The 17641-nt window shown below is 40.6% G+C and overlaps 1 protein-coding gene across 3 annotated transcripts in view; it reads left to right on the top strand.

Moving 5' to 3' along the window:
• The window catches only part of MED14 (mediator complex subunit 14), a 76924-nt gene extending 60650 nt beyond the window's left edge, over positions 1–16274 (top strand). For 2 of the 3 annotated variants that reach the window (XM_032619435.1, XM_032619434.1), the window contains 7 exons: positions 809–991; positions 1908–2143; positions 4200–4379; positions 4478–4585; positions 10685–10810; positions 11230–11422; positions 13970–16274. In XM_032619435.1, coding sequence (XP_032475326.1) covers positions 809–991; positions 1908–2143; positions 4200–4379; positions 4478–4585; positions 10685–10810; positions 11230–11422; positions 13970–14043 — 1100 coding nt within the window. In that variant the 3' untranslated portion in view covers positions 14044–16274. Of the gene's footprint in view, positions 1–808; positions 992–1634; positions 1752–1907; positions 2144–4199; positions 4380–4477; positions 4586–10684; positions 10811–11229; positions 11423–13969 lie in introns of those variants that run through there. The other variant, XR_004348017.1, reaches the window with a different exon arrangement.
• Positions 16275–17641: the final 1367 nt, after the last annotated feature.

Below are 17641 nucleotides of genomic sequence, written 5' to 3'. Positions count from 1 at the left end.
GTCATTTTGATAGGTAAAAAATGGCATATTACTGTTCGATGTGTGGTTTTTTGATTATTAGTGAAGTTGAGCTTTTTTTTATGTTCATTAGTCTTTCGTGTTTCTTATTTTACACCTGCCAGTTTATATCCTTTGCCTATATTCTTGTGTTTTTTCTTACCGATTTGTAAGATTTCTAAGTAAGGAACATTTATTCTCTGATATGGTAGAAGTATTTTCTCATTTTGTCATTTGGTTACAAAGAGGTGTAAATAAGTTAAAAGTATCTGCAGGGTGAAATTTAAATACCAGATTGTTCAGGAGGTCACTGCTTTCAAAATTTGATTCTTGGTGCATTTCTTAGTCACTGTACCCTTTACTGAATAAAGAAAATGGAAAATTCCCTCTCTTCAGCCTTCTCTGAGTAGAATGAAAACATAATTTGTCAGGGTTAGTTTAAAAATATAAGATTTCTACCCTTAAAGGAGCTTTGAGATTTTTTTGCTTAATATTTTCAAACGCAGTGTTTGTTATATAGTGTAAAGTAGATTGTTACATATTACACATCTTGAAGCTTGTGTAAAGGTAAATTTTATCCTTTCTCAGTATTTTTTTTATCTTCCTAAGTTTTTTATCATGTTCAAAAGTACAAAAACTACACCAAATAGAGATTCAGATGTGCCATGTGCATCAGGCTTCAGTGAAATATCTTACTGAAAGACAAAGTATCACCACGTGGGGTTTAAGCATTTGAATGTTGTCAGCTATTTAATAGCTTTTCAGCTATTAAAATATAGGCTTTGAAAACCATTTGTTTACTTGTTTACAGGAACCCTGGACCCTAGTTCTCCATACACTATGGTGTCACCAAGTGGACGAGCAGGGAACTGGCCAGGGTCTCCTCAAGTGTCTGGCCCCTCACCAGCAACACGCATGCCTGGGATGTCACCAGCCAACCCATCACTACATTCTCCAGTTCCAGATGCTTCTCATTCCCCTCGAGCTGGAACAAGTGAGTGTCATCGACACTTTTATGTTAGCTTTTAGAATAACATAAATGACCTGTTGTAATCATTCTATCCTCATCCCCACATTTGAAAGTCATGACTTAATAAGGATACTCAGTAACTTAAACTTTTATCCATTTGGTAAATTAGTTGTAACAGTAGTTAAATTTGTAAAAGTCGGGCAAAATGTAAGAAAGGAGAATGTCTCCTCCAGAAGTCTTCTGAGGTGAATCCTGTACCTCTGTTATGACTACTAACTTAGCTGCACTACTAGACCTTAAAAGATACCTAAAGGTAACTGACAAGGTTATGCGAATTAACACAGAAAAGAAGAATTGTACACATATGTTCATTAGCTTTTGCCATGTGACTTCTGGTGGCTTAAAACAACAATCATATGTTCGCTCGCTGTTCTGCAGATTGGCAATTTGGGCTGAGCCCAGCTGGGTGATTCTCCCAGGCTCTGCTGGGCTCACTCATGCATCTGTGGTCAGCTCCTGGGTTGGCTGGGGCCTGGCTTCTCTCTGCTTCTTGTGGTCTCATACTTGACCATGGGCTTGCTCACCTGGGGCTAGACAGAATTCCAAGAGAGTCAGTAAAAGCCTAGGCCTGCAGCTGGCACTGTGTCATTTCCACTGCATTCTGTAGGCCACAGCAAGTCACAAGGCCAGCCCAGATCCCAAGTAAAGAAGTAGACCCCACTCCTTGAAGGAACTGCTGCAAAGTCACACTGCAAGGGACCTGGCTGCAGGGAGGAGAATAACTGTAAGGAAACTAATATGTGATTGTTAACAACACAGGGAGTAACGGAAACAGTATGGATTGCTATAGAAAAGTAAAGGTGTTTAATAAAAGCAAAATAGGGAACAACGAGATTGTGTGTATTTGTAAAAAAAAAAATGACGTTTTCCTTCCCAAAAGGTTCCCAAACGATGCCCACAAACATGCCTCCACCTCGTAAACTACCTCAGCGCTCCTGGGCGGCCTCCATCCCTACCATCCTCACTCACAGTGCCTTGAATATTTTACTGCTGCCCTCTCCAACGCCAGGCCTCGTGCCCGGCCTAGCAGGTAGTTACCTTTGTTCTCCGCTTGAGAGATTCCTTGGATCCGTCATCATGAGACGACACCTTCAAAGAATTATTCAACAAGAAACGGTATGTGGGTACCTGCTGAATTCCTAAGTGGTGATTGTCAAAGCAGGTGCTAAGTTGCTTCCTAGAGTAGGATCTGAACTGAAGTGCTATTCCCTCACCTCCTTTAACCAGCCTGTTAGCATTATGTTTTGCCCTCCACCCTAGCATTAAAAATGGATCCACTATTTTCTTTTCCATTCTTACATTAACAAATTCCTTCACTTATAATTTGCCATACTGTGGCTATCATGGACCTGGAGATAGGTCCGCACGATACCGTAGAACAAGTGCACCCAGGATCTGACTTGGTAGAGAATAGCATACGAGGAACTATTTGCCCTCTGGAATGCTTCTGCAGGCAGGCTGAATCGGAATCTGTGATCGTGAAATTATTTATGATCACAAGGATGAGAGCTACTTTTTAAATACACGAGCGATTGGGGATTTCCATGGCGGTCCAGTGGCTAAGACGTGCTTCCAGTGCACAGGGCCTGGGTTCGATCCCTAGTCAGGGAACTAGATCCTACATGCCGCAACTAAGACCTGGCACAGCCAGAATAAATAAATAAATAAGTATTTTTAAAAAACACATGAGCAACTGAATTGATTTAAAGCTCTTATAGAAAAAGACTTCTATCCTGTGGTGATACCCTTAGGAGACAGTTCAGAGTTGAGAGCACCAGTTCTATAGTCAGGCCACCCCAGTTTGTAGCCAGGCCATGCCACTGGCTGGTACGAGCTTCGGCACATTTCTTCACCTTTTTTGATAACAGTAGATAGTAGTATCTACCTAGCAACAGTTGTGGAAATTTGAGATAACTTCATATAAAACCTTTACATAATGTTTTGGTATTGAGTTACATATTATTTATAATGATTATTATTGATATTTATGTTAACGAGGTAGTCAGAATGGTGAACGTTTAAAATAGCCACACCACCGATGGCACCAAGCTATTTTGCAACCTTTATATTCAAATTTGAAAGAAAGAAAAATTTTAACGTAAGTTGAAATGAATTAGCATTCAAAAGTAATCATCAGACCTGTGATCTAGCCTCACCTCTGCCACTGAAAAGCCATGGAAGCTTTCAGCCCTTTGAACCTCATTTTGCTCATCTGCATAGTCGGCATATTAGGCTAGTGCAGAGGTCAGAGGCCAAGTCCTGCCCTCCACCTGTTTTTGTAAAGTTTCATTGGAACACAGCCACACGCATTCAATTGCATATTGTCTATGGGTGGTTGCAGCAGAGACCATAGAACCTAAAATATTTACCAACCCCTGGGCTAGCATATCGTCCCAGTCCAGATCTAACATTTTGTAATTGAACTCTTTATTCTTTTCTCCTACTGGATCTTTTTTTAAAAACTTACTGTGGACAATTTTAAGCATATACAAAAGTAGAGAGAATTATATAAGAAACCTGTCTGTTCTTATCACCCGCCTTCAACACAGTGAACTCACACTAACATTGTTTCACCTATAGCTCCTCCTCCCAGATTGTTTGACAGCAAATTCCTGACATCATTTCATCCATAGTTTCTTTATCATCAGATTTCTAATTGGTGTCCAGATTTCCCAAGTTGTCACAGGTTTTACCATCTGAATCAAAATCCATACATGTTCTTAAGTCCTTTCTAAACAATAGGTTCCCCCTCCATTTCTCATTAGATAATGTATTTGTTGAAGAAGCCATATCATTTGTCCTGTGGAGTTTCTCAGTCTGGATCTTGCTGATCGCATCCCTTTGGAATCATCTAACATGTTCTTTTGACCTCCATATTTCTGTAATATTGATCAACCCTGTGGATCTGACTACTGAATTCAGGCTCAAGTTGGTTGTGGTTTTGATAGGTGGTGTTATGTTCTTCCATCAAGAGACACCTAATGTCTGATTGCCTCTTTTTGCTATATGGTTAGCAATTGCTGGTGCCCAGTGCCTAGATACCTTTTTGTGGAACAGGTACCAACTTAGTTGTTTTCCTTTTGAAACATTTCTCTAGTTAAACATTTCCATTTTCCCTTTGACTTACATATTATTTCACATGTTAATTTGATGCATGCTTCTTGTTTTTCAGCTACAGCTGATAAATTCCAACGAACCTGGAGTGATCATGTTTAAGACTGATGCGCTGAAATGCAGAGTAGCCCTTAGTCCCAAAACCAACCAAACACTTCAGCTAAAAGTGACACCCGAAAATGCAGGACAGTGGAAACCTGATGAACTTCAAGTTTTAGAGAAATTCTTTGAAACAAGAGTATGTGTTTCTTAATGCATAATTTTAATACAGTCGGTGAAACAGAGGAGTCAAGGTAGAATGAAGAGTAACTTAACTTGCTTTATTTATCCTTGTAGGTTGCAGGACCGCCATTTAAAGCCAATACATTAATAGCTTTCACCAAGCTGTTAGGAGCTCCTACACACATCCTCAGGGACTGTGTGCATATTATGAAGCTAGAGTTGGTAAGTTACAGTGACACACAGACTTTTCTAGCCAGGTCGGTCTGAGGAGGTTGGAGTTGGTGGGAACAGTATATGTTGGTTTTCACCCATTTATGTTATGTACTTCATTTTTCTCTTGCATCCTTAATTTTTAACTTAAATTTTATTTGTCTTTGGGTAGGTAACACAATCCTCTTACATCTTTTGAATTTAGAACAAGGTGATACAGTGGGAAGTTTCACATCTATCCCTATCCAGCCATCTAGTCCTCCTCACCACAGGCAATCCAAGTTATCAGTGGCTTCTCTCTTATAAAAAGATACATTTAATATACTCTTCCTACTCCCAGATCATGAAATAATCCTCCCGTGGCTTCTCCTAATACTGTTACGGAATCATTTTGTAAACTACTTATATATTTGATCCATTTAAAATATATCTTGGGGTCAAAGGGTGAGGTATGGGTCCAGTTTTTTCAGATGCCCCCAACTGCCCTAATACCATTTATTGAAAACTCTGTCCTTTCTGTGGAGATTTTTTTTTTTTTACATCTTTACTTGATTACTGTAGCTTTGTAGTATAGTCTGAAGTCAGGGAGTCTGATTCCTCTGGCTCCGTTTTTCGTTCTCAAGATTGCTTTGGCTGTTCGGGGTCTTTTGTGTTTCCATACAAATTGTGAACTTTTTTGTTCCAGTTCTGTGAAAAATGCCAGTGGTAGTTTGATAGGGATTGCATTGAATCTGTAGATTGCTTTGGGTAGTAGAGTCATTTTCACAATGTTGATCCTTCCAATCCAAGAACATGGTATATCTCTCCATCTATTTGTATCATCTTTAATTTCTTTCATCAGTGTCTTATAATTTTCTGCATACAGGTCTTTTTTTCTTGATGAGTCTGGCTAACAGTTTATCAATTTTGTTGATCTTCTCAAAGAACCAGCTTTTAGTTTTATTGATCTTTGCTATCGTTTCCTTCATTTCTTTTTCATTTATTTCTGATCTCCTCTTTATGATTTCTTTCCTTCTGCTAACTTTGGGGTTTTTTTGTTCTTCTTTCTCTAATTGCTTTCGGTTCAAGGTTAGGTTGTTTATTCGAGATGTTTCCTGTTTCTTAAGGTAGGATTGTATTGCTATAAACTTCCCTCTTAGAACTGCTTTTGCTGCGTCCCATAGGTTTTGGGTCATCGTGTCTCCACTGTCATTTGTTTCTAGGTATTTTTTGATTTCCTCTTTGATTTCTTCAGTGATCACTTCGTTATTAAGTAGTGTATTGTTTAGCTTCCATGTGTTTGTATTTTTTACAGATCTTTTCCTGTAATTGATATCTAGTCTCATAGCGTTGTGGTCAGAAAAGATACTTGATTCAATCTCAATTTTCTTAAATGTTACCAAGGCTTGATTTGTGACCCAAGATATGATCTATCCTGGAGAATGTTCCATGAGCACTTGAGAAAAATGTGTATTCTGTTGTTTTTGGATGGAATGTCCTATAAATGCCAATTAAGTCCATCTTGTTTAATGTATCATTTACAGCTTGTGTTTCCTTATTTATTTTCATTTTGGATGATCTGTCCATTGGTGAAAGTGGGGTGTTAAAGTCCCCTACTGTGAATGTGTTACTGTCGATTTCCCCTTTTATGGCTGTTAGTATTTGCCTTATGTATTGAGGTGCTCCTATGTTGGGTGCATAAATATTTACAATTGTCATATCTTCTTCTTGGATCGATCCCTTGATCATTATGTAGTGTCCTTCTTTGTTTCTTCTAATAGTCCTTATTTTACAGTCTATTTTGTCTGATATGAGAATTGCTACTCCAGCTTTCTTTTGGTTTCCATTTGCATGGAATATCTTTTTCCATCCCCTCACTTTCAGTCTGTATGTGTCTCTAGGTCTGAAGTGGGTCTCTTGTAGACAGCACATATGTGGGTCTTGTTTTTGTATCCATTCAGCCAGTGTGTGTCTTTTGGTGGGAGCATTTAATCCATGTACATTTAAGGTAATTATCGGTGTGTATGCTCCTATTCCCATTTTCTTAATTGCTTTCGGTTCGTTATTGTAGGTCTTCTCCTTCTCTTGTGTTTCTTGCCTAGGGAAGATCCTTTAGCATTTGTTGTAAAGCTGGTTTGGTGGCGCTGAACTCTCTCAGCTTTTGCTTGTCTGTAAAGGCTTTAATTTCTCCATCAAATCTGAATGAGATCCTTGCTGGGTAGAGTAATCTTGCTTGTAGGTTCTTGTCCTTCATCACTTTAAATATGTCCTGCCAGTCCCTTCTGGCTTGCAGAGTTTCTGCTGAAAGATCAGCTGTTAACCTTATGGGGATTCTCTTGTGTGTTATTCGTTGTTTTTCCCTTGCTGCGTTTAATATGTTTTCTTTGTATTTAATTTTTGACAGTTTGATTAATAGGTGTCTTGGCGTGTTTGTCCTTGGATTTATCCTGTATGGGACTCTCTGTGCTTCCTGAACTTGATCGACTATTTCCTTTCCCATATTAGGGAAGTTTTCAACTATAATCTCTTCAAATATTTTCTCAGTCCCTTTCTTTTTCTCTTCTTCTGGAACCCCTATAATTCGAATGTTGGTGCGTTTAAAGTTGTCCCAGAGGTCTCTGAGACCGTCCTCAGTTCTCTTCATTCTTTTTTCTTTATTCTGCTCTGCAGTAGTTATTTCCACTATTTTATCTTCCAGGTCACTTATCCGTTCTTCTGCCTGAGTTATTCTGCTATTGATCCCTTCTAGAGTATTTTTAATTTCATTTATTGTGTTGTTCATCGTTGCTTATTTCATCTTTAGTTCTTCTAGGTCCTTGTTAAATGTTTTTTGCATGTTGTCCATTCTATTTCCAAGATTTTGGATCATCTTTACTATCATTATTCTGAATTCTTTTTCAGGTAGACTGCCTATTTCCTCTTCATTTGTTAGGTCTGGTGGGTTTTTATCTTGCTTCTTCATCTGCTGTGTGTTTTTCTGTCTTCTCATTTTGCTTATCTTACTGTGTTTGGGGTCTCCTTTTTGCAGGCTGCAGGTTCGTAGTTCCCGTTGTTTTTGGTGTCTGTCCCCAGTGGCTAAAGTTGGTTTAGTGGGTTTTGTAGGCTTCCTGGTGGAGGGGACTAGTGCCTGTGTTCTGGTGGATGAGGCTGGATCTTGTCTTTCTGGTGGGCAGGTCCACCTCTGGTGGTGTGTTTTGGGGTGTCTGTGGGCTTATTATGATTGTAGGCAGCCTCTCTGCTAATGGGTAGGGTTGTGTTCCTGTCTTGCTAGTTGTTTGGCATGGGGTGTCCAGCAGTGTAGCTTGCTGGTCGTTGAGTAAGGCTGTGTGTTGGTGTTGAGATGGAGATCTCTGGGAGATTTTCGTCATTTGATATTACGTGGAGCTGGGAGGTCTTTTGCGGACCAGTGTCCTGAAGTTGTCTCTTCCACGTCAGAGGCACAGCGCTGACTCCTGCCTGCAGCACCAAGAGCCTTTCATCCACATGGCTCAGAATAAAATGGAGAAAAAGTAGAAAGGAAGAAACGAAGAAAGAGGATAAAATAAAATAATATAAAATAAAGTTATTAAAATAAAAAATATTAAGAAATTTTTTTTTTATGTAAAACAATAAAAAAAATACGGACGCACAGAACCTTAGGACAAATGGTGAAAGCAAAGCTATACAGACAGGGCTTCCCTGGTGGCGCAGTGGTTGAGAGTCCGCCTGCTGATGTAGGGGACACAGGTTTGTGCCCCGGTCTGGGAAGATCCCACATGCCATGGAGCGGTTGGGCCCGTGAGCCATGGCCGCTGAGCCTGCGCGTCCGGAGCCTGTGCTCCGCAAAGGGAAAGGCCACAACAGTGAGAGGCCCGCGTACCGCAAAAAAAAGCTATACAGACAAAATCTCACACAGAAGCATACACATACACACTCACCAAAAGAGGAAAAGTGGAAAAAATAATAAATCTTGCTCTCCAAGTCCATCTCCTGAACTTGCGATGATTCATTGTCTATTCAGGTATTCCACAGATGCAGGGTACATCAAGTTGATCGTGGAGCTTTAATCCGCTGCTTCTGAGGCTGCTCGGAGAGATTTCCCTTTCTCTTTTTCCTTCGCACAGCTCCCAGGGGCTCAGCTTTGGATTCGGCCCCGCCTGTGCGTGTAGGTCGCCTGAGGGCGTCTGTTCTTCGCTCAGACAGGACGAGGTTAAAGAAGCAGCAGATTCAGGGGCTGTGGCTCACTCAGGCGGGGGGGGGGGGGGGGGGGGGGGGGGGGCGGGGGGGCGCAGGGAGGGGTACAGATGCTGGGCGGGCGAGCCTTCGGCAGCAGAGGCCGGCGTGACGTTGCACCAGCCTGAGGCGCGGCGTGCGTTCTCCCGGGGGAAGTTGTCCCTGGATCACGGGACCCTGGCAGTGGCGGGCTGCACTGGCTCCCCAGAAGGCGGCTGTGGAGAGTGACGTGTGCTCGCACACAGGCTTCTTGGTGGCCGCAGCGGCGGCCTTAGCGTCTCATGCCCGTTTCCGGGGTCCGCGCTGATCACTGCGGCTCACGCCCGTCTCTGGAGCTTCTTTAAGCAGCGCTCTTAATCCCCTCTCCTCGCGCACCAGGAAACAAAGAGGGAAGAAAAAGTCTCTTGCCTCTTCGGCAGCTCTAGACTTTTCCCCGGACTCCCTCCTGGACAGCAGTGGCGCACTAGCCCCCTTCAGGCTGTGTTCACCCCGCCAATCCCAGCCCTCTCCCTGCGCGCCACCGAAACCCGAGCCTCAGCTCCCTGCCCCGCCCACCCCTGCGGGTGAGCAGACAAGCCTCTCGGGCTGATGATTGATTGCCGGTCGGCACCAATCCTCTGCGGGAATCTCCCCGCTTTGCCCTCCGCACCCCTGTGGCTGCGCTCTCCTCCGCGGCTCCGAAGCTCCCGCCCTCCGCCACCCGCAGTCTCCGCCCGCCGAAAGGGCTTCCTAGTGTGTGGAAACCCTTCCTCCTTCACAGCTCCCTTCCACTGGTGCAGGTCCCTTCCCTATTCTTTTGTCTCTGTTTTTTCTTTTTTCTTTTGCCCTACCCAGGTACGTGGGGGGTTTCTTGCCTTTTGGGAGGTCTGTGGTCTTCTGCCAGCGTTCAGTAGGTGTTCTGTAGGAGTTGTTCCACGTGTCGATGTATTTCTGATGTATCTGTCGGGAGGAAGGTGATCTCCGCGTCTTACTCTTCCGCCATCATCCCCCTCTCTCCCTCTGGGGAGGTTTTTAAATGCCTCTTCTTTCCTGTGAAAGTATACAGTTATATAGCTGGAATCCAGATGGCAGCTAATTTTATTTTTCCAGTCTTGCAGTAGGCCTTTCATTTTAATGTTTCTAGCATTGCTTTGGGTAATTCCAAATACCTCATTCCTTTTTTCAGTGGTGTTTTATTATTAATATTGGGACGGCAGTGTTCTTTTGCTAGTAGTCTCAGCATTTGGCTTCTGCTCTGATAGGCTATAGGAAACATTATGTTTAAAAAATCCATTTGAGTTTTTAAAGGAGTAAATATTTATGTCACTAAAAAAGCTCCAGTAGATATAGTTTAAAATTATTAATGCAGTTTGATTAGTTTGTTTTAGAGAAGGAGTTGGAAATGAGACTGAGAGGTCTAGATTGGCACCAGTTAAGCGCCTTGAATGCCAGTGTTGGTCCTTGGGGGGTGAGGGGGGCAGCATGGATCACTGCATGTCACTGAGCATTTGTCAGCTAGATTAGAACCATGCTCTAGGACATTTGTCTGGCAGTGGTGTAAGGATGGATTGGGAGAGGCAGCCAATGGAAGGGACCATTAGGGGGGCCACGGGAGAAGTAACGGAGCCCTGAGCTCAGTGGCATCAGTGAAAATAGAGAGGAGGGAACAGATGTCAGAGACACCGAGGAAGGAGAACCCGCAGGCCTTGGGAATTAATGAAGTGGGAGGGAAGGAAGGTGAACATATCATATAAATCCAGAGCTGACTCTTCAGTTAGGACCTTCACATGTATATTTCCTTTGAGAAAAGGCAGGTTATCAACTTTATGATCTACTGATAATTGAGTGTAAAATTCCATCTAACCTTTCAGGCTCCTACACTAGAATATAATTTTAAATGTTCATATGACTTTATCATAATTTTTTTTCTTTTCAAAACAGTTTCCTGACCAGGCAACACAGCTAAAATGGAACGTTCAGTTTTGCCTGACGATCCCTCCCAGTGCACCGCCAATTGCACCTCCTGGGACACCTGCTGTGGTGCTGAAATCCAAAATGCTATTTTTTGTAAGTACCACCTGGCGTGCACATGTGTTTGTGTGTGTGTGTGTGTGTGTATATATGGGTGCAGGTGCGCAGAGCTTCTGAGGGAGACTCCATTTGAGGATAACAGAGCATCTTTTGGGTACCTACAGAAATTACCTGTTGCTGCCAAATATAGGCCCAGATCCCTTAATTGTCAGTTTAGACCTCACATAATCTTGGTTCCTTTAGTAAGGAATATATTGAACTAGGTAATTGTGTGACACAGTTGCATCTTAATCATAATATTTAGTTGTTTGTCACTTTTCTTGTTCTATTTAATTTTCTTTTACTTGTATCTTAATCTGACAGTAGAGTAAATGATAGTACTTTTGATACATTTACATAAATATTTTGTTTTCTTACTGTGTTTTTATTCTCTTTTGTTTGTGTTGTGTCTACAGCTTCAGCTAACTCAGAAAACATCGGTCCCTCCCCAAGAACCTGTTAGTATTATAGTTCCAATCATTTATGACATGGCTTCAGGTACCACCCAGCAGGCAGACATTCCCAGACAGCAGAACTCTTCTGTTGCTGCTCCCATGATGGTCAGCAACATTCTGAAGAGGTTTGCAGAGATGAACCCACCACGACAAGGTACATGACAAGTAGATGATATTTTATTGCATATATGTTATAAACGTTCTTTTGAGAGATCCCCCTTCTCCCCTCTGCTCCCTCCTTACCCACCTTGCCCCCCAGTCCTAGTAGTAGAGCTCTGGTTGCTGTGGCCCTCTTAATGTCTGCCTGTCGCTTTCTTCCTTACTCACTGGTTCTTCAGTTTTGTCCATGTCTCTGCTGCCTGGACTTTATTTTTGTTAGTGATTTGCTATTGGGACTGACCCAGTTGCTAATGCCGGAAGCTTGTATTTATAGCACACGTTGCCACAAAGCCCTAGGTTAGGATGATAGAATTTTCCATGGCTGTGAATTTCTGCCCCACCATCGATACCTGCCACTCTGTACATCACCAAGTTGAAATGCATGTTGGTTTCTCCTATTTCATGGTTCAGTCATGAATAGAATAATATCACTCAAACTTCTGTATCTTCTAAATGTTTTGTGAAGAATAAAAGCTGATACAAATGGCATCACTGCTCTTCGGGCTTCTTATATAAGTGTTAGGCGGGTGCAAGTGAACCTTTTCACCAAGTGCACAATGAAGCTCTCAAACGGAACATTTTCGAAGAGACCAGAATGATTCTGGTAGATAAACAAGGTCCCTTCAATACCGGAGTAGCCTATGCTTAACACGGAACTTCTGGCAGTGCTAAATTTTTTACTATAAAACATAAAGCTCAGCAAAGAGCACTTCTCTTCCATTCTGCTTATGTCTAACATTAAGGAAATTAAATTAAAATTTGCTTATTTCTAATATTAAGGAAGTCCTCTGTATCTTTCTGTTTAGAATAGTATGATAACAGAATTAATTTTTTAAATGAGGGAAAGTTGTTCTCTGAAACATTTTTTAGGTACCACAGTGTCACAATTTTACTAGACACAGGAATCATGGGAGAAATTATATTTTCAGCTGTTTGTTGCCCCATATTGTATACATAGACAAGTTCTCACCTACATATAGTTTATAAGGAACACACTGGGCAGTAGAGAAGGGTGTGCTTCTTTTGTTGTAATGCTTCTTCCACTTCTTACAATTTTCTGCTTTCATCCTTTGACTTCTCTTCTTTCAGCTCAGAATAGGTCCTTCAGAATCAAAGTTTAAAGCTATCAGCATTTTCCAAGTAGCAGTTCAGTGTAACTTGGATAATAAACACCATTCCTTCGCAAGCAGATGACTATCATTATTATGTCTCATGGAATTTAAAATTTAAAGGAAAGAATGTTTGATCCTGTTGGGATCGAGCAAGTTTTTCTCCCTATCAATAACAAAAATGTGTTTTTTAAAAAATAAAAAGTTGTAACTTCTTTTATTTAAGGAATTGTTGCGATATTTTGGAAGTATATTTCTTTTTTTCTTTTATTTGACCTTAGACTGGTTAAACCTTTGGATTTTTCTTTCTGTACCTTAATTTTCCAGTAGTTGGAGAGAAGGTTGCAGTGACTTGTGCCGGATCACTGCACATCCTGCCCTTTGCCGGAAGGCCATTATTCAGTTGAGGTCTTCACTTCCTTCGCTCTCAGCCACTGTAGCGTTAGGCCATGCTCTAGGGAAAGGACCCGGTTTGGGGTTTCTGATATTTACAACTGGTTTTGGTTTATTGTATTGAAATATTTGAGATACGTGTGTGTGTGTGTGTGTGTGTGTGTGTGTACACATAACACACACGCACACACGCGCACACACACACACACACACAATAAGTAAGAGGCAGGGTATTTCGTTCTTTGAGCAAAGGGGAAATTGAGAGGATGAATCATTAACTTTAGCCACCCCTCCCCTCCTCCCAAACTCATCACTTCCTCCCCGGTGAAGGAGGAATCATTTTATTTTTGTATTAATTGATTTTAACGTTGAACTCCAGAAGTTGATCAATTCCTGGAAATTTGAGGGAGACTCCAATAGATGTCATAGACCTGCACTGTCCAGTATAACTGCCACTCTTCACATGTGGCTATTTAAATTTATTTAAAATCAAATAAAATGTAAAATTCAGTTCCTCAGTCACACTGGCTGTATTACAAGTATTCAGTAGCCACAGCACACATAGAGAATATTTCTGTCATCACAGAAGGTTCTATCAGTGCTGTCGTAGACATTTTTATCTGGCCTTTAATGCAACATCAGAAGGACACGATTGATGTTGTTAACCAATATATAAATATAAAATTAGATCTTGCATTAGATTCAAGAAAAGGTCGTCAGGAGCCTTGAAGTCCGACTTCAAAGTCTTATCCAATGCTCCAGTGTTTCTGTAGAGAAACTCTAGGCATATTGTCTTAAATTCAGATCTAACTGGGAGTTGCCCAAAATGTCTTCATGATGAAAAAAACAAAACCCAAACCAAGTATCATCTGATACTTAACGCTTAATCCCCTATAATCCGTGCAGTTAAAATCTAGTCTTTTGTTTTGGTCTTTAAAGTTCTTGCTAGTCTTAGACTTAATTACCCCTACCCCCACCGGTGTGTTAACATCATCTTTCCTGTATTGCGAATAGCTAATGACCATTTTTCTCTGTTGCAGGTGAATGCACAATATTTGCAGCTGTTCGTGATTTAATGGCTAATCTTACACTGCCCCCTGGTGGGCGTCCATAGACACTATTGTTTTTAAACCAGGAAGGCTGACAAAAGAGACAAAACAAAACAAAACAAAATCTGAATTCAGCCTTCAGTTTAAAAAAGCAAAAGGACTTTTTTGACTTTAAGAGCTGAATATTCTAAAGTGGGAAAATTTTTCAGGGTGCACTTCTTTCATCAAAAAGACCATCAATCTTTTGTATAGTGAACTTGTATAGTGTGTTTAAATGGGACACATTTCAAACTAGGTAATACGTCAGTGTCCGTTTGCCAGTAATAGATTTAATATTCTGTTTTATACTATAAAATCATGGAAATGCCAAACTTGTTTATTTAATTGTTTTCTTATGTTTTGGGTGTAATAGTCCTTTTTGGGGTTTTGTTTTTTAAGGCAGGTCTATCATTTTTGAATACTGTAAAACTGTGATAAACTTTATATTGAAGCTGTATTTTAATATGACCACTCTGAATCCTTACATGAAAATGTTCTGGGAGTTGTTATAAACACATCCCAAAGAAGCAATATTTAATAAAACTAGGTTAAAAAAAGTGACCCTCACTTGTGTGTATATCAGCTCTGTAGACTTCTCAGGGCCTCCCTTCATCTTTAACCTGGTGGGGCCAGTAATTAATTTCTAATAATACATGTCTGAAATTTGACCAAAACATCTTCTTTGTTTCAAGGTTAATTTATTTTCCTTAAACATTCCTAATTTGACTGGTGGTTAATATTTAGGACCTTGGTTGTCTTTCAGTGTAGGATTTGGGTAAAAAAGAAAGAACCCAATCTTTGAGAACAAACAGTGAGTAGTTCATATTGATCAAGGATCCCAAATACTGCAGTCATTCTCTGTTGAGGATGTGGGAACTTTTCTGTTAGGCAAATTTAGTTTACAGGATACTTCTGCATATAGCATTAATTAGGAAACCAAGAACTTGAATGCTCTACCCTTGCATGAAATTTCTGTGATGTTTCTTTATCTTGATTAACTTCTCCCCCTTGCCTTCCCCACCAGAATTGGGGTGGTTCTAAACAATCCCAATTTAATTTATTGTCAACAAAATGATGAAATGTTTTACATGGAAGAAGCCTGGTGCAGTGCACTCACTTGGAAGAATCCAAGACCCAGGGTCTGTCCGGGGTCAAATGGAGTTTCTGTTACACATCTCAGCAGAGTTTCTGTTTGGAGCACTGTGCTGTCTCTCCCAGTCCGTCGGGAACTTTTTTAAGCTTCAAAGAACATGATCCAAAGCAAAGGTCTTCTGGAGACTTGATGTTATTTGGGAAAGTTTTTTAAATGGTAATACCATGCTGAGTTATCTGATCACTGTTGTACTTGTTCTCCATGAAATTTTAGATGCTTTATCTAATTCTACTTTAAGATGATTTAATTGAGCTTCTGTGACTGTCAACTGCCAAATTCTAGTTGCAAGCATCTCGTTGCAGTTAATATCTGTTCTCAACTTTGCTTGATTCTCCATTCATTTCTGGTCAGAACTGAGGCCTTCTTTGCCTTTCTTCTATGTCTTATTTCTGCCTTCATCTCCTGCTTCTCACCCAACTCTGCCACTATGCAGAAGCAGGTGACTACACTTTTATCCTTCCCTTAACTTACCTTTTATCCTTCTGTTTTTGGTTCACCTTACAATGGTAATCACATCGGTTTGGCAGTCTGAGATGTCTTTTATCAAGGGTCAGCCCTTTCCTATTTGGAGCTGAATCCTTTCTTTCATGTAGAAATCTACATGTATATACAAGAAATGTATTTTTATCTGCAGGATAATATTGTCTCAAATAATTTTATTAATAGAGTTAAATTTTCAGGCATTTTCCCTTTTAAGTGTGGTTTTGAAATATTAATTGCATTTTTAAACATGATACAGTCAGTGGATACTTTGTTCCTTATTGTAAGTCATCTCTGAATGCATTGTGCAAATCAAAAGATAGAATTCAGTGAACAGAATTTGCTTTTGATGCTTATGAAGAGAAAACCCATGGATGTGAATTTTGATATCATGCTTGATGCTTGGAATTGATGCATACTTTATTATAGCTTGAAAACACTGAGCATTTGAATCTTAGGTTTCATCACAAACTATGTCTTTTGCCTCTTCTGTTAACCGAGTTCAATCAAAGGGACTGTATGCCCATAGGGATTTTGCCTAATGGGTGGTTTGGGTCTGTAGTGTGTTTCAATGTGACTTTAGAAATTTCAGTAATAAATAAAATTCATACAAGTTTCAGAGAACTACCAACTCTCTAGTTAATTTTCATGAAGATCTTTTGGCTAGTAGTCTGGTTTATTATTAGCTTAACCTTGAAGAAATTGGTCCTGATTTGCCACATTCTTTTTTCCATCTGCCGAAATGAGGACTCCGCGCTTCCAATGCAGGGAGCCGCGGGTTCAATCCCTGGTCGGGAAACTAAGATCCCACGTGCCGCGGCACGGCCAAAAGATTAAAAAAAAACAGAATGTATTTTCAGAATTAGAGAGGAAGAAAGCGAAAACTTTAACAGAACATATCAAGTTATTAATAACAGGAGCGCTGAACTTTGTTTGAAAACTAACACTGAGCGAGCTAAGTGCAAGCATAAACTAAAATATACATGATTTTAAATTTAAACACCACTAATAACTTTACTATGTTGTAGTTAACACAGTAACCTGTTCAGCGACGAGATACTAAATAGTCTGTTAGTCATTTTTGGGATCATGGTTAATTTGATAACTTCAAGAAATATAATTTTGCTACTCTAAATCTGGGTCCAATTTCAACATAAAAAAAGATATTCCTGGGGCTTCCCTGGTGGCGCAGTGGTTGAGAGTCCGCCTGCCGGTGCAGGGGATGCGGGTTCGTGCCCCGGTCCTGGAAGATCCCACATGCCGCGGAGCGGCTGGGCCTGCGCGTACGGAGCCTGTGCACCACAGCGGGAGAGGCCGCGACAGTGAGAGGCCCGCGTACAGCAAAAAAAAGAAGAAAAAGAAAAAAAAAAGATATTCCTTTCTTTCATGGTTTCTTCCCCAGAAGAAATACCTATTACATTTTACTTTAATCCAGTTTACTATCATCCAAGTGTTCCTGATATAAAATCAATACACAGAAAATGATAAGAGAATTTATACTCAGGGAACTTAAGGGACAGAAAAGAAAGATGTTAATGTATATTTCATTGTTCCCTGTGGAATTTCCTTTTTCATGTGGTTTAATGGGAATGGACAGTTTGTCTAAGGGAATGATTTGAAATTTACTTGGGATGGATTTACTGTCGAGGTTTTTAAGAAAAAATTAGCAGAGACCAGCCAGCATTGTGCTGCAGAATTCCAGGAGGCTATGATCTGCTCACGGTTTGCTATAAATTGCCTCCATTTCCAGGTGGCCAGTGATTTGTTAAAATACTTTGCCCAGGAATGACTGATTGATGAAAGGGCACGTTTAGGTCAATATAAAATAATAGCTAATATTTACTGAGAGCTTACTATTGCCCGGCACTAAGTATTTCAGACTGTATTTAATTGTCACAACAACCCAGCCGGGTAGGCCTCCTTTTACTGTGAGTGAACTGAGGCCTGGACAAATGAAGTAATTTGCTGAGATCAAATTAAGATTGCTCAAG

The sequence above is a fragment of the Phocoena sinus genome, chromosome X (genome assembly GCF_008692025.1).
Source record: "Phocoena sinus isolate mPhoSin1 chromosome X, mPhoSin1.pri, whole genome shotgun sequence".
Taxonomy (NCBI): Eukaryota; Metazoa; Chordata; class Mammalia; order Artiodactyla; family Phocoenidae; genus Phocoena; species Phocoena sinus.
Note: the sequence above shows the minus strand (reverse complement) of the source record. Positions and strands in the feature narration are given on the sequence as shown.